General features: G+C 50.8%; 9 protein-coding genes across 9 annotated transcripts; 6 read left to right on the top strand and 3 right to left on the bottom strand.

The window, feature by feature from the left end:
* Positions 1-879: 879 nt before the first annotated feature.
* BO88DRAFT_442536 (uncharacterized protein) lies at positions 880-2,922 on the top strand (the record flags this gene model as incomplete). Its single annotated transcript, XM_025709960.1, has 2 exons — positions 880-1,366; positions 1,391-2,922. The coding sequence occupies 2 exons, from the start codon at positions 880-882 to the stop codon at positions 2,920-2,922; spliced, it is 2,019 nt and encodes a 672-aa protein (XP_025565012.1).
* Positions 2,923-3,124: 202 nt separating this feature from the next.
* On the bottom strand, positions 3,125-4,752 carry BO88DRAFT_413382 (pantothenate transporter; the record flags this gene model as incomplete). The annotated part of the gene is made up of 3 exons (XM_025708123.1): positions 3,125-3,128; positions 3,172-4,628; positions 4,750-4,752. 3 exons carry the CDS (start codon positions 4,750-4,752, stop codon positions 3,125-3,127), a joined length of 1,464 nt encoding a protein of 487 aa, XP_025565011.1.
* A 231-nt stretch (positions 4,753-4,983) lies between these two features.
* On the top strand, positions 4,984-5,982 carry BO88DRAFT_486529 (HpcH/HpaI aldolase family protein; the record flags this gene model as incomplete). The annotated part of the gene is made up of 2 exons (XM_025712457.1): positions 4,984-5,882; positions 5,941-5,982. Exons 1-2 carry the CDS (start codon positions 5,085-5,087, stop codon positions 5,980-5,982), a joined length of 840 nt encoding a protein of 279 aa, XP_025565010.1. The 5' UTR covers positions 4,984-5,084.
* A 455-nt stretch (positions 5,983-6,437) lies between these two features.
* BO88DRAFT_479421 (RidA family protein) lies at positions 6,438-6,970 on the bottom strand (the record flags this gene model as incomplete). The annotated part of the gene is made up of 3 exons (XM_025712077.1): positions 6,862-6,970; positions 6,726-6,799; positions 6,438-6,662 (listed from the first exon to the last, which is right to left on the bottom strand). The coding sequence occupies exons 1-3, from the start codon at positions 6,911-6,913 to the stop codon at positions 6,438-6,440; spliced, it is 351 nt and encodes a 116-aa protein (XP_025565009.1). The 5' UTR covers positions 6,914-6,970.
* A 550-nt stretch (positions 6,971-7,520) lies between these two features.
* On the top strand, positions 7,521-8,889 carry BO88DRAFT_479420 (gibberellin 3-beta hydroxylase; the record flags this gene model as incomplete). The annotated part of the gene is made up of 4 exons (XM_025712076.1): positions 7,521-7,766; positions 7,825-7,950; positions 8,005-8,593; positions 8,645-8,889. 4 exons carry the CDS (start codon positions 7,521-7,523, stop codon positions 8,887-8,889), a joined length of 1,206 nt encoding a protein of 401 aa, XP_025565008.1.
* A 433-nt stretch (positions 8,890-9,322) lies between these two features.
* On the bottom strand, positions 9,323-10,289 carry BO88DRAFT_384842 (SDR family NAD(P)-dependent oxidoreductase; the record flags this gene model as incomplete). Its single annotated transcript, XM_025704720.1, has 3 exons — positions 10,191-10,289; positions 9,673-10,100; positions 9,323-9,594 (listed from the first exon to the last, which is right to left on the bottom strand). The coding sequence occupies exons 1-3, from the start codon at positions 10,244-10,246 to the stop codon at positions 9,323-9,325; spliced, it is 756 nt and encodes a 251-aa protein (XP_025565007.1). The 5' UTR covers positions 10,247-10,289.
* A 988-nt stretch (positions 10,290-11,277) lies between these two features.
* BO88DRAFT_479418 (uncharacterized protein) lies at positions 11,278-13,283 on the top strand (the record flags this gene model as incomplete). The annotated part of the gene is made up of 2 exons (XM_025712075.1): positions 11,278-11,322; positions 11,372-13,283. 2 exons carry the CDS (start codon positions 11,278-11,280, stop codon positions 13,163-13,165), a joined length of 1,839 nt encoding a protein of 612 aa, XP_025565006.1. The 3' UTR covers positions 13,166-13,283.
* A 323-nt stretch (positions 13,284-13,606) lies between these two features.
* On the top strand, positions 13,607-14,860 carry BO88DRAFT_423961 (uncharacterized protein; the record flags this gene model as incomplete). Its single annotated transcript, XM_025708702.1, has 6 exons — positions 13,607-13,637; positions 13,728-13,955; positions 14,013-14,138; positions 14,333-14,406; positions 14,434-14,463; positions 14,534-14,860. 6 exons carry the CDS (start codon positions 13,607-13,609, stop codon positions 14,858-14,860), a joined length of 816 nt encoding a protein of 271 aa, XP_025565005.1.
* A 1,516-nt stretch (positions 14,861-16,376) lies between these two features.
* On the top strand, positions 16,377-17,593 carry BO88DRAFT_479417 (MBL fold metallo-hydrolase; the record flags this gene model as incomplete). The annotated part of the gene is made up of 4 exons (XM_025712074.1): positions 16,377-16,577; positions 16,662-16,801; positions 16,852-17,199; positions 17,332-17,593. 4 exons carry the CDS (start codon positions 16,377-16,379, stop codon positions 17,591-17,593), a joined length of 951 nt encoding a protein of 316 aa, XP_025565004.1.
* Between the last annotated feature and the right edge of the window lie 1,336 nt (positions 17,594-18,929).

Raw genomic sequence — 18,929 nt, 5'->3', positions numbered from 1 at the left:
ATTCCGGAGAATAGAGGACTCGGAAATGGTTATGAGGCTGATGAGGTTTGTAGTAGGATAATATCACACTAGTTTCGAAAAGCTATAGTATGTGGTGGGGGCTATGCTATTCCTCTTGCCTGCATGCTTCGGTGGGAATTCATCTCGTTCAGTCCACTGGCTTTGTAATTACTTTCGGTCAACCTGAGACAAGCTTGATGTAAGCATCTTCTTTCTTTGTTACTGTTGGTATTGGGAACCTGTATTGGGTCACTCGACAGCTAGTATGTTACATAAGAAATATATATTCGGCGTTATACAACGGGCTTACTAGGTTAAAGGCAGCCTGGTGATCAATTAAATAAAGCAATCCTACTATATCTGATACTCTCTAGCTATTGAAAAACAGCAAGCCTACGCAATTACCACATCTACTAATGTCCGATTCTAGCCAGGAGAATCTCGAGGCCACATGGCAGTGCCTTGATAGGGGGAGTACTAGCCAATCAGAGACCGCCAGAAAAAGATCGTTATCTGGGGAAGACGGACGATATCAGATAAGAGTCAATAGCCGATCTGCCCGTCATTGATAAGACTAGCTTCCCCAGTATTCATCTGCACCTCTTCCCCCTCTTTTCTGGTCCAAATATCAGAGTATTTGTGAGCAGAATCTTCCTCTCATAGCCGAATGCTATCCAACTGTCACACCGTCCAAGCGTGCCAAGAGCAGCCAGCCACCTGTCATCTGCGAACCGAAGGATCGACTAGACAAATTGCGGGGGTGGGGTAAGACTATGCGCCCCGGATTTTCTCATTTGCTCCGTCGTGCCGTTCCCCTCTTTGCTTCTTCTTCCTGTCCAGCTTCTCCTCATGGCGACTGTCATCCACACCAACGCAGCCATGACTTCCTACCAGCCATTTCAATGTCTGGTTTGTATGCGCCGGTTCACTCGACATGAGAATCTCAAACGACATGCAGCTCTTCATTCCCGTTCTAGAAAGGAAGTTTCATTGCCGTGTGACTTATGCCAGGCTACATTTTCGCGTCCGGATCTGCGCCATCGGCATATGAAGAGGAAGCATGCAGAACATGAGCAAATACGGACGACGAAGAGGTCAAAACAAAGGGACGAGTGTTCCCTTCGGCCTCAGAACTCTGGCCAACACCGTGGGCAGCTGCAGGATGTTAATGGGCTGGAGCTGGATAAGCTTGCATGGACGTCTGAACCATCGCAAGTGCAATATGGAGATGATGCAGGAGGGACTAGCACTGCGTCCAGCGCATCACCCATAGAGAACAGCGATCGTATCCAGCCTACCCCAGGTAACCTGACACAACATATATCAATGGACGAGTCTGTTTTGCTAGACGCGTTAGATCTGGAGCGTAGCCTGTTACGCTTTCCCCAAGCAACGGACCAGTTCGACAGCCAGCCGCCCGCAATATCCAGTTCACAGCCTCCGGATATTGACCTGAGCGACCTCAGCTTTTCGAAAGATTTCTCTATCATCCCTATCGCGCCCGAGAGTACCCTGTCTCAAAGCAAGTGGTTTCCATCTGCCTCACAAATCCGCGAAGGCTGCAACCTCTTCTTTACGCATGTGTCAAACTTCCTCCCCTTCCTCCACCATCCAACATTCAATCCCAGCGCCATACCCTCCCACCTCCTCCTCGCCATGCTCTCCCTTGCATACCAATACGGCGAAGACCCCGAATGCGATGCCCGCTCCAACACAGGTATCAGCCTCTCCACCCGCTGCTACCTCCTCGCGCGCTCCCTCCTCTCCTCCAACAACTCCACCAACACCACCGACCACCTCCCCCTAATCCAAACCTACCTTCTCCTCCAAATCTGCGCGATGATGTACCTCTGCGGCTCCGACTCAACACAAGGCCTCCAAATGCACGCAACAATGATATCCCTCGCACGCTCCACCGGCCTTATGCACCCAATACCCACCGAATCCGCCCACACATCGGACCTCGACTCCCTCTGGGAAGAATTCATCAAAGCCGAATCCCACAAACGAACCCTCTTCGCCGTACACCAAATCGACGCCCTATGGTACCAACTCCTCTCCATCCCCCGCGCCATCTCCCACCTCGAAGTTAAACACGACCTACCCTGTCCAGAAACCCACTGGACCGCTCCCTCCGCTGCCCAATGGGCGCATCTCCAACTCATCGCCCAACAGCAACATCATGCTACTTCGATGCGCTACGACGACGCAGTCCGCCACTTCCTCTCCTCGCCATCACCTACAGACACAATATCTACATCTACATCTACATCTCCATCCACAATCCCCCCTTTCGACCCCTACGGCGCCATCAACATCACCCACTTCCTCATCTCCAGCGCGCGCGAAATCTCCGGCTGGTCCACCATGACCGGCATGCTAAGCATGGAGCGGTTCTCAGCGCTTCGCTCATCGCTCCTATCCCTAGGAGTATTCCTCTCCCCTTCGCCAACACCATCCTCAACTCCGTCCCCCAAATCCACCACCCACGCCACGGCAACCTGGCAAACCGCCATGATCGAGCTACAGATGTGGTCACCCAGCCACACAGGCGGCATCGTCAAAGCCAGTATTGATACGATGCTCCAGCAGGCGACGGAGCTGGCGCCCTCGGCGTGTGAGTTCCTCTGTGAAGCGGAGACGGCCAAGGCGTTCCAGTCCCATGTGGATTGGTTTCTGATGTATTTGGAGGAGGAGGGGAATGTGCAGGGCGAGGCGCCGTGGGTGACGTTGTATGCCTATAAGGCGTTTTTGGTCGCGTGGCAGTTGGTGAGAGGGGGTGTGCCTGGGGCGATGGGGGTGGTTGGCGTGGGTGATGGGGATGTGGAGGGGGCGGTGCGTTGGGCGAGGAGGGTTTTTGGTTGGAGGGAGAGGTGGGTTATTGGGAGGTTGGTGATGGGGTGTTTGGCGGGGTTGGATTAGTATTTGTTTATAGCTAGATATGAGAAAGAGAGAGTGTGTATGTATGTATGTAACTATCAGAGACGACTAGTTTGTCTGATCATCACGAAGTTTTATATCCTGAGGCCTGCTGGCTACATATCAATACATCTCGTATCGCCACCGCAGCTGCACCATCTCCTCTGTAACTCCGCCCTTGACGACCTTGCCGATTAGTTCTGGGTCACCTGAATCCAGGTATCGGTTCTCGCGACGGATGAGCCACGATACACCGTGACCGTAGCAGCCAGCAGGAAGGCCGAACCCATGAGCGTTCCAAAGGCAGCATAGAAATGCGGACCATCGTAATATAGATATGACGCCCATATGTTCGACGTACAGCCGATGGCATTCACCAGGGCGGAAGCGGCAGCGCGCTTAGACACCGGACGGGCCATATGCAGGTTGATAGTTTTGTAGAGTAGAAGCTGCGGACCGACGGACGCAAACGGGAGGATCATCATTGCGAAATACCGTGCGCCGATGTTGAGGGTGGACATGAGGATGATGTACATGACGACGGAGATGGAGATGCACGCCATGATGAGTGGGTAGATGGTGTTGTAGCGATCGGAGTAGAACATGAGGCCGTAGTAGACTATGCCGGCAAGGACGTAGGGCGGTGCGGTGAGGAGGAGGCTGATGGTGTTAGAGGAGAATCCGAGGGAGCCGACCAAGGTGGGGAAGTAGTTGGCGATGGATCCCTGGCATTGGGAGAGCATGTTGCAGAGGATCATCAGGACGAGTTTGGGGTCGGAGAGGGCTTTCATGAATCCGCGAAGGATGGGTTCGTTTTCTGAGCCTTCCGCGGCTCCGGCTTCGGATTCGATGCGCCATACGGCCAGGTCCCGCTCGATTGGAGAGAGGATGCGACTGTTGTGTGGAAATCCGGGCATGATTAAAGCGCAGATTATGCCGATTCCGACTGTGGCGCTGCCCTCGATGATGAAGAGCCATTGCCAGCCGGCGATGTTGTGGACACCGTCTAGTTGGAGGATGGCTGCGGCGAAGAGACCTCCGAAGGCGTTGCCGACTTGTTGGGCGATGTAGAGACCGGCGATGCGCTTGCCAAGCTCCGCTTTGGTGTACCAGGCTGAAAGGTAGTAGATTGCTCCTGGGAAGAAGACGGCTTCGGCAATGCCGAGGATGGCGCGCACGGCAAGTAGTTGGCCGTAGGTGTGAACAGCTGCGGTTGCAGCTGAGATGCAGCCCCAGATGGTGACAGCAAGACAGATGTACATGCCCGGTCGGGCGATTCTGGTGATGAGGAGGTTGCTGGGGATTTGAAAGGGCAGATAGCCAACGAACAGAATTGAGACGGCTGTGGCAAATTGGTCTGTTGACATGTGGAGATCTTCCATGATGCCCTGCAGCTTGGCCGAAGCAAGGTTCTGACGATCGATGTAGTTCAGGATATACAAGAGGCCAACCGTAGGTAGAACCATGAGGTCCACCTTGCGGACGATTCTCCGATTGAGGCGTCGGCGCTCATCTTCGCTAAGGCTGCGTAGGGACTCTGGCATGCGCTCATACGCATCAACGACAACATCATTAACCTGCCCTTCTGCAGAGGAAATATTGCCCTCCGACTTGATGGACGAGGGGCGTTTCTTGAGATCCATTGATTTATCCATGACAGTAGGAGTGATGGCTTGAAAAGGACCTGCGAGCTGTCGCCCCAGGGGAGACTGGCCAAGATATTAAGGAGCATCAAAGGTGTATATCATGTTATTCTGATTGGGCAAGCCGTTGCTGGCCATGACATCTGGGTAATGCCGACCGGCTATTGATGTGGAGTGTGTTACGAACCATGGTGAGTCACTGATTCGCTGGCAATCAAGCGCCGGGTAGATAAGGAGGGAGGAGCGCACTAACCTTATCTTTTATCCTCCACATGAACACAGTTCAGTCCATGTGTGACAAGCCTTTGCTGGAGGAGTGGAGGAGGAGGAGGAGTTGAGATGGATCGGCGGAGCTCCTCCCGGAGCGCTAAACACTCCTCCCGTTCAACTCTCCGCATGGACGAGTTCACTTGAACACCACCGACATCCCTGTAGCTGACCAACTACTTAACTGACAATGTCGACGAGTCAAGTAAGAGTCATCATTGCCTATCGCAGAATCCTCCTGATACCACCGACACGATGACTTACACGAAGACCTACCCCACTCCTCTCACAACCGAGATCTCCAACCCTCGGCTACGGCTTCTCAACAAGATCAAAGCCGGAGAATACCCGTTAATGACTTTTATGGCCCTCCCTTCTGTGCGCATGGCTCAGATCGTCGCTCTGACCGGGGTTGACGGTATCATCATTGATTGCGAGCATGGCCACATCTCCGACGACGCCATGCACAACTCTGTCGCAGCCATCTCCTCCCTGGGTGTATCCCCAATCATCCGCATTCGCGGTCCTACTCATGACATTGTCAAGCGTGCGCTCGATACGGGTGCCCACGGCATAATGGTTCCCCAAATTAACACCGTCGAAGAGGCACAACAAGTGGTGGCATCTGCCAAATTCCCGCCACAGGGACTGCGGGGGCAAGGGTCCGCCTTCCCTGCCATTGGCCATGGTCTGACTACCCCCGAGTACATGAAGTCAGCCAACGAGACCATCATCACCATGATTCAAATTGAGACCCGTGCTGGTGTGGAGAATGTCGACGCAATCTGCGCCGTTCCGGGTGTGGATCTTGTCTTCATCGGACCCAATGACTTGGCACAGTCTCTCCTCGGATACGTGCCTGCACGGGGAGACGAGCCGGAGTTTGTTGCTGCAGTTGAAAAGATTGTTGCGGCGGCGAGGAAGCATGGCAAGTGGGCAGGGAGAATGGTTAATAATGGGAGTTTGGCAAAGGAAGCAAGGAAGACATATGACACAGTCGCCATCACAGGCGACACCAAAGCGATCCAGAATTGGTATATGGCAGAGTTTGAGGTAGCAAGGTCATGAGAAGACTGTATAGAATAGAGAACGTGTTATCTAATCCAAATAGAAGAATGAGAGCATTGCCTCGTATCGAAGACTTATGCTGTAGCAGCGCTAATGACTTGTACTGCTTATATCCATGACCAAATAGAGATAGAATTGACGAAACACAGTGAGCTGATAATGAAGTGGTAGGAAAAATAGATGAAGGGATAAAGTGAAGCGAGAGAGGGAGAGGGAAGAAGAGAAGGAGAGGGAAGACCAATCACGCAATCACCTAACAGAAGTGTGATGACCAGCTGAACTGCGAGCTAGATTCCTACACTTCTGTCGGCTTTGTATACTCACAAAAGCCTTGTTGCATGACACAGCACCACTGGAAATATTGAACCAATTCCCAGTGCTACACATCATTCCCAGAGCAGCACAGGCATGGTCGCAAGGGGCGCCAAAATAAGAAATTCACTACTGAGCAAAGTGTTTGGCAGAGTAAAAAGTTTCTATTTGAAGGGCAATGACGATTAATTTTGTGCCTTGCGGACCATCTAATATCAACCCAATTCCTCAAGCTTGCGCAATACATTCAATCTCAATGACCGTTCCATCGCCCGGAGGAACTGCCTGCAGACACGACCGAGAAGGCATTGGCTTGGGCAGAAAATCGATATACACCTCGTTCATGGCAGCAAAGTCCTTCATGTCTGACAGGTAGACGTTGTACTTGACTACTTGCTCGAGCGATGACCCGGATAGCTCGAGTACCTCCTTAAGGTTTTGGAGTACAGTTCGCTGTTCAGCTGGTCAAATGGCCGGATTCTGTGTCAGGAAGATGCTGGGTAGGGGCATGCTTACTGTGGCTTGCTTTATCTCTCCAGTGGCTGTTTGACCGGCGCAGAAAACGAGTCCGGGAACCTTTACTGCGGGGCCTACAAATACAAGTTAGCCAGTCTCCTTATTTGGTAACAAACAAGTTGGAGGAGCTACTCACAGTTATGAGGCTTGGGAGGGAACTTCTCGCTCGAGATAAGTTGGCGCGACATCTTGATTGGATGATTTTGAATGTGGTAATCTTCAACACATTGAGATAAGAGCTTGTGATCTGAAAGGGGGATGCCAATGACATTGAACCCCCCTTTAAATGGATTTTTTGCCTGTCCATCTGTTGCGACATCTCTCGTGGATGGCGATGCCAAGCCTGCACTGCGGAGGCTGTGGGAGGAGCTCCTCCCTTATCGTTATCACGGTTAGACCTGACTAGCTGGGTTGATCGGCACGAAGTAACCATCTTTGGGGATCCGAGAGCAACCCTATCGGACACGCTAAGATAGCGACGCCATCGAGGGAGGAGGCTTGGTTAGGAGGACGAACGCGAGGCTCGATAAGCATCCATCATGCCATTGCTTCATCTGTTGCTGCTCCAGAGCCAGTACCCTACGCATACTGTGGGCTCCTCTGCCAGAAGAGCTCCCCTGAACCATATCACAAGGCTTGGGTGACCAGGGCATGGAGGACGCCGAGATAGTCTTAAAAGTAGACGTGTATATAACCCGACTTCAAATCGGAGTAGAAGAGATAGCAAATAGCCATATCACAGTCACTGCATATCACCGATCAAACAATATCATTCTTACTTGTTCAAAGACCATCATGGCACCAACAGCTCCATTCAACCCTCCTTCAGCTGACCTGCCCGGAAAGCCATCTGTGCCAGAATGGGTTCCCCCTCCGGTAACAAAGGAGAAGCACAACTTTGCTCAGCTCAAGTCAATTGATCTTTCGCTGCTCGACTCAGAAGACCCGGCAGTAGTAGATCATCTGATCCAACAGGTCAAGATCGCCATCCGTGACGACGGTTTCCTCTTCCTCGAGAATTACGGCGTTTCCTTGGAGCAGGTGGGTGAAAGCCCTCAATAGTGACAAATGTATACATGCTAATAGGTCTTATATCCAGCTCCATCGCCAATTCGCCCTTGCACAGTATCTCTACAACAACATCAGCGAGGAAGACAAAGAGCGCCTCCTGTTCCACCCCGACACAGGTCTCTGGTCTGGATACAAGCACCCTTACGGATTCAAGGTAAGATACCATCCCCACCTTCTCCTGTGTCATATATCTAACCTCAGTATAAAGCGCAACCGTGGCCCCGCCGACGGAATCGAGCAATTCAACTGGTACAAGCAGGATTGGGAAGACATCAACCGAGTCCCCACATGCCTGCATCCATTCATGGATGAGATTGAGGCTTTCTGCAACTACCTGACGCAGTCCGTTAACCGACGCCTCCTTACCCTCTTCTCCCGCGTCCTTGAGCTACCCGACGACTACCTCTGGAACAACGTCCAGTCTCATGGCAGCCCAACCGGAGAAGGCTACTTCCGACATGCCCTTTTCCGACCAGTGCAGAAGCAAACCGAGGAAGCTTCGAAAGGTCTCCGTATGCATGGACACACCGACTTTGGCTTGACCACGCTGTTATTCTCCGTCCCCATCTCCTGTCTTCAGATCTGGGGCCGTGATGAACAATGGTATTATGTGCCGTACAAGCCCGGTGCGCTGGTCATCAACATCGGGGATACTTTGGAGATTGTGTCGGGAGGACATTTCAAGGCCACTCGGCATCGCGTGTTTAAGCCACCTGTGGATCAGTTGAATGAGGAGCGACTGTCGTTGGTGCTGTTCAACAGTTCGGTTGGTGATTTGAGAATGGCGCCTGCATACGGTAAGTGTGCTTCGAATTGACATGCACTAAATGTGTGCTGATAACTGCTAGATTCTCCGCTTATCCAACGCGAAGGATGCGTTGAGGAGCAAGGCGTCTACAAGGAGTTCCGGCGACTCACATCCCAGGGCCAGCTGGTCCCAACGAACCGGGAGTGGCGCGAGATCCAGATTGCCACTGTCACGGACCCAACGGATACTGTGCGTAACAGACTTGGAGCTGACCAGGTGCTTATTGATGGAAAGATTATGCATCAACGAGAGTATATGGGGGTCAAGGTTGTTCTGCCTGTTTGAGGGTTGAGCAGATAGTGCAGTGGTTAAGATATAAAATGACTGTATGCAAAGTATTTTATTCTTTGTTTTATCATTCCATTCCGTCCTTAAGCTTGTTAAAATCGCAGAAATTTCGATGGTAAAAGTAATGTATGATCTTTGCGATCGTTTGAAAAACCCATAGTGAGGAATGTATCTGCGATTTATACATTTATGCTTACAATCCTCCACGCTGGCACTTCAACTTTTCTTTATATCAGGATTTCATTCCACATATATGCTTTTTCAATATGAAGTTAATTAACCTTATCCGTGCACCTTTGTTACATCGAGCTTACTTCAATCAGGGAATAAACCTGTACAGTAATCAGAGCCGTTGTAACTTCCAAGCTTCATCAAATCTACCGCATGACGAGATATTTCAACTACTACTTCAAGCAGACTAATGGACTTATCACCTCAACCCGCCCGCCAACAAAAGACTCTGCCCCGTCATATACCCGGTTGTAACTAGCATCAAAACCACATTCGCGGTCTCCTCCGGCGTCCCTAGCCTTCCGAGCGGGATCCCCTTCACCACCTCCGGCACCGCATCAGCATTCGGAATCATCCCAGTGTCCCCAATCATAGCAGGAGCAACATCATTCACGCTGATATTGTACTCAGCCAATCTGGTAGCAAGGTTCTTCATCATGCCGGTGAGGCCGCCTTTGGAGGCTGCGTAGTCTAGATATCAAATTCAAGTAATTAAGAATATACTCTTTTCCTATGCGCGTATGTTATATAGAACTGGGGGTAACTCACGACACCCATTTATACCACCTCCATAAGCCGCAATAGACGACATAAAGACAATGCGTCCCCAGCGCTGTGCCTTCATGTGCTCGACCACACCCTTGACTAAGATGAACGATGCGCGAAGGTTAGTAGTGATCATGTCGTCGAAGTCAGAAAGATCGATGTCCCAGATATTGGTGATTCGTTTCCCGGTGCCTGCATTGGAGATGAGTATGTCAGGGCTGTGGCCATTATGTTGGGCGATGATTTGGTCGAATAACGAGGTGATGTCGGTAGCGGAGCGGAGGTCGACTTGGTGGATGGAGATACGGAGATCGGGATGCCGGGTTTGCAGATCTCTGTGGAGAGATTGTATCGCGGCGACATTGGTGGAGTATGTGAGGGCTAGCTGGGCACCATTTTCGGCGAGCTTGTGGGCGCAGGCGGAACCGATGCTGATAGTTAAATGTTTGTTAGTCCTAGTGCTGCAATACGGGGGCCGCTTCAGGAACAAGGTTCCATGGGAGTTACGGGATAAAACTGACCCTCCTGAAGCGCCAGTGACTAGGGCTAGTCGACCTCGGATGTCGTTTGCGGACATTGTTTAGATTGGCTGGTCACCAGTGTTGGTTGGTAGATATCCTGATATCTTAGACTTTGGATAGCAATCTACTATTTTCTTCCAGGGAGAAGTTCGGAGTGGTCAGTGGTGCATTATAAAGAGCCAGATAGCAGAATACCCGAGCTTATAGTATCACGGAGCTCCTCCGGGACCCGCATGGAGCTCCTCCTGGCCCAGAAAGTTGTCTGTAGGGCCGAATGTACAGTTTCTGGCCCTTCGAATGGAATGTAATAAATTATTTTGGGTCGAACATAGAATCATTTCTAAAGGGTTAGCCTTGTTTTCAAAAGTGAAAGAGTGTGCCGTGTCGTCGGAGTTAAACATTCAAGCCACGGAGATAATACTTTGCAATAATTGGCTAAATGCAGTCAGTATCACACTGCAAAGAGCGTTCCTCTATCTCCTCCTTATCTTCGTTATGACTCATTGTAAAACTTAGCCATAGTACGTACCCTCTGAATTTGGAATTGGCGCATTCCTTGAATGGTATAGTGACCCATGCGATCAACTGATAATATATTGCAGCCTATATCACTGAAATCGTGCCCACAGCGACTACTTATGAGTCGATGTACCTGTGATGACTTGGCAGGGATCTGTGGGTGCTTGGTGACATTGCTGTGCTCGGGGGCTCTCTGAGAATATTATTGCAACTTTCCCCCCTTTTCAAACCCATCCAGTTGTTGTAAGCGTGATGTTCTCTTCGCCTACCTTTCACAATTTCATATTGCTACCCCCTTGAGAGACATTGCCCATATAGGACGATTTTCATTATAAAGATAACTAATTTTGACAACATGTTATTTCGACAAGCCCGCTCGTTGGACTGGCCGGAGTCAGTCATTCAGCGCATTAAAGTAGGTGAGAGACAAATTGCTTGAGAATTAGTGCTTACGGTGAAGTGGGGAGGCGGATAGTAATTCCAGGTTCATGATTTATGTGACTCACGTTTATATTTCCCATCCTCGTGCTGTTCCCTTCATCAATCCGGCCCACCTCAACTACGAGCCATGGATCGTTTGCCACCGGAGCTGAAGCTGTGTGTGGCAGGTGCGGTGAGGGTGCTACTATCCGCGCCTTAAGATTTGCTAATCCGGGGTCTAGGTGAGCGACCTCTCGCGGGAAGCCATGCGAGCCTTATCACAAACCAACCGCCAGTGGAGTCAAATTGTCGCGCCCATTCTGTATAGAAATTTCACAGTTTCCTTCGAATCCACTGAGCCCCAGAATCGCGTACTCCAGTTGCTAGACGTCAGCCGCATCTTGCCGCATGTCAGGCATCTGACACTTCTTGCCCGAAGCTCCTCCGTCAGCTTGCCGGTGCCGGACGAGAATATAGGCGATTATCTCGAAGAAAGCCTCCCCGAAAATGTCAAAGTTCCACTGTGTGAATTTAAAGGTGATTGGACCCCTACCATTCATCTGGTAAAGCGGCTGCCCTATCTGCAGCAGCTGAACATCCTGGCTTTCGCAGATTATGCTGAGCTTCTAGATGTCGTCGCGGAGGTGCATCCATACTGTCGCGTGTCAGCTTTTACTCTGCGTCGATTCAATCCAAACTGGATTCACGCGCAAGCAAAATGGCTTCAATATCCCTCACTACATTCCGTTACGGTTGTTTGCCATGATGATAGTCACATGAGAAGGTTTAGAGAGGGTGCTTATCGCATATTGCGTGATATTCTTCATCAAGCGCCACATTTAAAGTACTTATCGTTGCAGATCACCATCAAAAGCTCTCAAGAAACCTCGCTGGGTTACGGACGTTGGCTCCTGCGACAGCCGACAGAGAGCGAAACCACCGAGGCTCCACGTGCGAAGCTGGAGATGCTGTCATTACCATTGCTCACGAAAATGACTGCGGAGCAGGTGGAAAGATGGTCATGGATTACTGATTTGGGATATCTCACTGCGTGGGCGGCGGGTACCATAGAGGAAATAACTGCATTGGCAGCCATCACGGAACTGCAGCCCTTCCGGGCATTGAAGCGGTTAACACTTAGACTTAACCAACCACAAGACTCCCCAAACTGGCCACAAGCAGTCAAGAAGATGTTTCGCTCACTCCCGCCATTAGATTACCTCTATCTTCTGGGAGGATACAACCCAGCGATACTTCCCACGGCCATTTTGAAGCGACACGGCCCAACTCTGACCGAGCTTAAGCTGCATTACAAGCGGACACAGTTCCAACAAGTAGACGAGGCGCGTCGGCTCTCACATGAAGGAGAGGTTGCCCCTATTTTCCCCCCAGCCGTCATTACCCGCATTGCGGCCAGCTGCCCTGCCCTGCGGACACTGTGTATCTGCGTGCAGAGATACCGAGGCCACCCAGCCGAAGCGCGAGCTTACGATGCTCTGGCGCAGTTCCCAGCCCTACAGACGTTGGATTTAGTCCTTAATTGCGTGGCGGCAAGGGAGGCCGATGGGACGCCGTCTCCGCCGCGGGAGCTGAGCGCGTACGAACAAGAGCTGTACACATACCACTCCCGCCAGATCCCCAAATGGAGAATCCGGGACCGCATGATCAATTCAGCCATTGATGAATCGTTGGCCAAGGCAATTTTCAATCGCATCCGAAAGGGTCAACAGGGTGGCTCTCTGCAGCTGCTCCGCTTACATTCGTACCTTGGCAAGTTCAGAAAGTACACGGTGAGCACGGGTATCAGCCACCGTGTACCAGTCAGGGCATGGGAAATTAGTAGCCAAATGGCGGGCGCATGGCAGGTCGAGTGGCTCGAAGATGATAGGCTGCGTTTGGAAAACCGGCTTAAGCCCAGTCGTGATCATGAAGCTGTAATAAGGCCCCAAGATGGCGAGATCTTCGAGTCTATTTGGCCATCAACTCGAGAACACAAGACTTGGCCGTTGGAATGGTGTAGCTGGCCTTTGCAGTAGACTATGTTGATAAACGGGACTTTCTATCAGATTATATTGTTAGACTGTTGCTCTATAGCAAAAGGCAGAGGATCAGAAGTTGGCTCAAACAGCCTAGGCGAAAATGCGTGCGTGACAGGGTGTCCGCAGATCTTTCCTAGCTGCGAGGATCAACTTAACCAGGGCAAGCGTCATTGTCTCGGAGAACGCTGAATTGGACTATTTCGCTTTGTTCGAATGAGGCGACATTTCAGTACATATGTATAGTCCAGCCCCAGCCAGAGAAGGTGACACCTGATGTGGTGAAAGCGAAGCTCATCGTAGAGTTACTTTGCGGCTAGGCTAAAAGTGGATGGTTAATGAGTATGGAAGGCAGGTACAGTAGGGCGCGGTCGGCTGCAGGGGCTGACATTCTGTAAACACACACGCACACACGCACACACATGTTGAGATGAAGCCACCATGTCCGCGTTTCTTACGTTGTCCCTGGCGTGTAACATCGTCGGGCATTCCCAATGTTTATTGTCCGAAGTTCATCTCCGCTGCTTATCTACCGCCGCATCCGCAGGGCTGATCTGCTAAGGCGAGAGGGGTAAGCGATACCGACTTGTCCGACCTCTCGGAACACCAGTACGCAACAAGGCCTCCAACGTGTGGTTAGCGATAGACGATCCTAGACCTGATGCTGAGTACATTATGAAAATACCGCCTGGAGACAGCAACGACAGTCCGTGGTCCAGTACTGCTCTCGCTGCTTCCAAGCATGAATTGGAGATGCAACGTCTGTTTGCAAAGGATCCTATAATTCGCCGTCTTGTGGATTATGTTCCCTAGTCGGAGCCTCGTGGGCCGATGATGGTCCTTGAAGCATTCACGGACTCGCTCTGGGATGCTCGGGATTCTAGGCCCTTTACTACGAATGAAATCAAGTGGATTATGAAGGGGGTACTCCTTGGTATTTATACGGTCCATTTTAAAGGACTGGTTTATACAGGTAAAAACTAAATGACAGATAAATCCCCATAATTGGTTACAAAGCTAAGCATGTTCTAGATTTGAAGATGGAGAACGTTGTACTTGTAGGGTTTGATTCCTCCAAGCCGAATGAGAATGTCCGTGATCTGATCGTTAGACTGGCAGATTGCGGTGCTAGTATGTGACATACCTTTTTCCTGTATTCTTGACCAGCAAATCTCACATGCTTTATAATTAGCAAACCATCCACCAGAGAGATCACCCCCCTCACATATCGAAGTCCCGAGGTCCACTTCGGGAAGCCTTGGACTTAGAGCACAGATGTGTGGTCCTGGGGGATAATAGTCAGTGATTTCTCTTCGGATATCTTCTTTACATTTCACTTGCTAACAATGTCATCCACAGTGAGCTCAGTTTCTCCAGGCCCAGGTGGACCTCAAATCACCTGGAATGTATGATTCAGTCCGAACTGGGACGTTGAGGGAGAAGCGAGATGATATTCGTAATCAACTCGCAGTTGACTTTGACTTGTCATCGCTACCATTCTATGCTGAGGACGAACAATGCGCCCGGATCCTGCCTATACCACAACCAGAAACGGCATACATGTGGGCAAACACCATGGTAGAGAAGGGCGTTTCGCATGAGGATATCCAAATTTTGGTGGAGGTTCTGCACCCAGATCCAAATGCGCGCCTTACGGTGCGTGAGATCCTCGAAAGTGGATATCTGGACGGCTAAGTGAGATTAATTTCTGTCAAGACGAAGGTTCAAAGATATATGGATTTAATCTATCTAGATCTCAAGAAGATGGTTGGTGGTCGAGGTGGTTGGAAAAGGTAGTAGTCAGAGACCACGCAGGAAGAAGAAGAGGCGAAGGATCAGCTGACAGCTGCCTGGCTGCAGTGAATGTCTCAACAATTTCTGTTCTAACCATGCACCGCCGGCGCCAAGTCAGAAATTATTGAAGTGCCCGCGAAGTCTTCGTTACGGATCCTGAGGTCTATCCATGAGCAGCTGACTTTTCGGGGACCTATCTAAAACTAAAAATCATTCAGTCCTGTTGACAAGAAACAATCACAGCATTGTAAAAGTTTAAAAAATAAATAATACATACAACAGAAGGGATTCGCTGGTGGTCACCCACCCAACTACTAACCTCCCGGCGTGTGGCTTGAGTACGGCTGAGCGGACGGGAAGCCCTATTTTCCACACCCTATGGTCGTATGTACTAATCTTGATGTTTATAAAATATATGTACATTCTCGACACTACCAACAACAACGCGGTGGTTTGGCCTCTCGCGACGGTGTGCAGCTGGATAGGTGACCCTAACCAGTTCTTCTACTGCGGCGGCTCGGGACCGGGCTGGCAGCCAAAATCAGTAACAACTACCTACCATGCTCGATCCTGGTGGCCGTCACCGAGACAATGACAATTGAAATCCAGTCTGGGATAGATACGAAATTGCTGCACAGTATCATCCACATCTCGATCGAGCAGACCTTCATGGCTGACAAGATACAGCTTGTACCCGGTATCGTACTACACGCCCCCAGCAGCAGCAATTGTCAGCTGGCTGCAAGATGCAGATAATAACCAAGGATCTGGAATTGGGTATACAGGCCGGACATGCCACAGAAATTACTCCCAGTATTGCCGAGGCAGCGTTGCGTGTCTATGAGAAGGCCGCGCGTGATCCGCAGTTTATCATGACTTTGATCTTTTTTTCCTTTTTATTTTATTCATTCTTTCTACCTCTCGTTCTCTGCTGAATCTATGGCATATATCCAATTGATCTTTCTAGGACCGGGACGGATCATGCGTGTTTTTGTATCCCACAAACCCAATCCGCAAATCGGAGGACTAGGGTAGCCTTCAGAGATATATTGCTTAAGAATCCGTTTTTCGTATGTTCCGTTGTGAAGTGAGACTTGTGTCCGGCTATGCTAACCACAATTTTACGGTTGAAATGACGATTTCTGTACGCTTCATCGTACTACATCGGCCCGTATTGTGAAAAGTAGTCTAGCCGAATCTACTACGGTACCTTCGCGGGGTGTATTGCGGGGGACCGACGTTCGGAGATGCACCACATCACCTCCCTGCAACAACCCCACATAACCGGTTCTGCAGAACTTCGTATGAGTTGACGACCGGTTCCCTAATCTACCAACTCACTAGACTTCATCTTCCCTTGCATTTTGGTGATTACACATATCACGACAACGAAAAAGAACCACGCCGCAGGAGCAGTATGACCGATTTCGACCGGGAGCTCCCCGAGACAGCTGCTTTCGTCGACGTGAAGCTCCTAAACGGCGGCAGTATGACAGCACACTATCACAAGCTTCATGCCGGGGACCCAGCTGTGGAGTTCAGGATGTACAACTGGGCCTTCTACATCTACCATCCGGGCCAGCAGAGACATATCATCTGGGACCTCGGGTTCTCATCGGTGCGTCGCCCAGTAAGTTGGAGGGGAGAGCCGGGGGGGGGGGCGGTACGAGGAGTAGTGACTCACCATTAGAGGCATACTCAGGACCCTGACGACTACCCGCCCGCAGTCGGAGAGGGCCCCTTCGTCGAGGCCCAATTCCAGGCGCCCAGCGAGTCAATTTCAGATCAGATCCAGCGTCGTAGCGGGGTGTCGCCGGATCAGATTGACACCATTATTTTCAGGTGCGGAGCATCGGCAGCAGCCACGGACTAACTGACCCATCTTCTCACAGTCACGCTCACTTCGACCACTGCCGTCCAATCAGTCGCACCTTCCGCAACGCAGTCGCCTGGTTTGGACCGGGGACTCGCGAGTTCTGCACGCCGGGACACTTGGCCGACCCGACCTCTATTTGGGACGGCCGGTTCTTCGACCCGCAGGATCGCGCGACCGAACGGTGGCAGACTTTGTCGGGCCTGTGGATGCCCTTCGGACCATTTCCCCATGCATTGGACTTTCTAGGCGATGGTAGCCTGTGGATCATGCAGGCCCCGGGCCATATGCCCGGGAACCTGTGCGCATGCGCCCGGCTGGCGTCTGGAGAGTGGGTCCTGCTGGGATCAGATTGCTGTCATTCACGGTATGATCTCTTTTCTTGCCTTCTATTAACAAGGGAGACGCGGGCTGGTGGCAGAGAGAGAAAGTAAAAGGTACAAGGATGAAAAGTCAAAAACCATTGCTCACTGACTGTTACGTTTGAAACTCTATTTAGGGCTCTCTTGGACGGAGTCAAAGATTTCGCCCGCTTCCCGCTCCCCGGAGACACCCACTTCTGCTTGCACACCGATCTCAACGTGGCACGGGACACTGTAGCCCGTGTGCGATATCTGGAGACGCATCGAGGGGTGCATGTTGTGCTGGCGCACGATACCTCTTTTATCGAGGATGGGCAGGACATGGTGCTATTTTCAATGCTTGACGAGGAGGCTTTGCCGGAGTGGGCCGTTGCCATCTCCGAGCAGAGGCCTATCTAGTCCCCAGTCTTCTTCTTCATGCACTCGATAACATCATGTTTATATGCTTGTCATGAGGACCGCCCGGATCTTCCCTCCCAATAGCACAGTTACACAGATGGATACCAACCGATATTATGACTCTCAAAAGAGCGATGTAAAAGACCTTCGGTGATGTGTTGTATCTACACAGATATCAGTAATGTAAAAGTGAGCAATACGAATGCAGTTATATCAGGTGGGGGGAGAGCCACGAGATATATATAAGAAGAATACAAGAAATTCCTTTTTCGACAACAAACCTCGCCTCCGCACTGAAACACGCCCTGGCAGATCTGTTGAGTCGCTCTCCATCAGTCTAACTATGATCCTTTCAAATCCCAATTCCCTGCGATTACTTAGCACAGCAGCAGATGTTTTTCTTGCTTTATCTGCCGCTCTTCCCATCCCCCACCCCCCCTCGTCTCCCAACTTCTGGAGGAAGCCGCGGCGCTGCGGGCAGGAGCCAGCACGAGAACAGGAACCGTGATGCGATCCAGAACGGGCCGGATATCGAGGGTCGCCAGGAAAGTTGCATAGCCGGCAAGGCCCGCTGGAGCTGCGGCCCCACTGATCGAGCCATCAAGCGCGCTCACGGGTATCGCTCGGTGCGTTGAAGCACCCTTCGGGATTTCCAAAATCTTCTCCACGAAGCTTTCATAAAGCTACATCCTCCGGAAGTTACATACTACATTTTGGATCATTTACTAGGGCAAAGTAGCAGAAGTGTGGCTTTAAGAATAGTATTTTTTGGACCAGAACTTGTTTGGCTAGAGACAAAAAACATACAACAGAAGGGATTCGCTGGTGGTCACCCACCCAACTACTAACCTCCCGGCGTGTGGCTTGAGTACGGCTGAGCGGACGGGAAGCCCTATTTTCCACACCCTGTGGTCGTATGTGCTAAGTCCTTCCTGTAAGCAACATATGTAATTCCAGCCCAGTTTACTATGATAAAGTAATTATGATTTAGCCGGACGAAGTTCCATAAAGCCGCCATGTACGCCTAGCTGAATCCACTCTTGGACATGGTTGAAAATGTAAAAGGATTAATGGGCTAAAAAATGAAATGAAAGACTGGACCAAAACTTTAGATTTGAATTTAACATTCGAGCTTTCGCTGCCCGAATCGACGCTGGGTGCCCACATATTGGCCATTTCCAGATACAGAACGGATCATGTCTGCTTGCTTTCTTTCATATCTCTGGGCCCAAGTATTGTGCAAGACTGACGGAATAGAAGGCGATCAAATTTGTTTGCTTAGCCAGCGGCCCGGAAGTGAGAGCTAGGTGACGTCCACAGGCGGAAAACTGATCCG

The sequence above is a fragment of the Aspergillus vadensis genome (genome assembly GCF_003184925.1).
Source record: "Aspergillus vadensis CBS 113365 unplaced genomic scaffold BO88scaffold_6, whole genome shotgun sequence".
Lineage (NCBI taxonomy): Eukaryota > Fungi > Ascomycota > Eurotiomycetes > Eurotiales > Aspergillaceae > Aspergillus > Aspergillus vadensis.
This window is presented reverse-complemented; position numbering and strand designations above follow the sequence as displayed.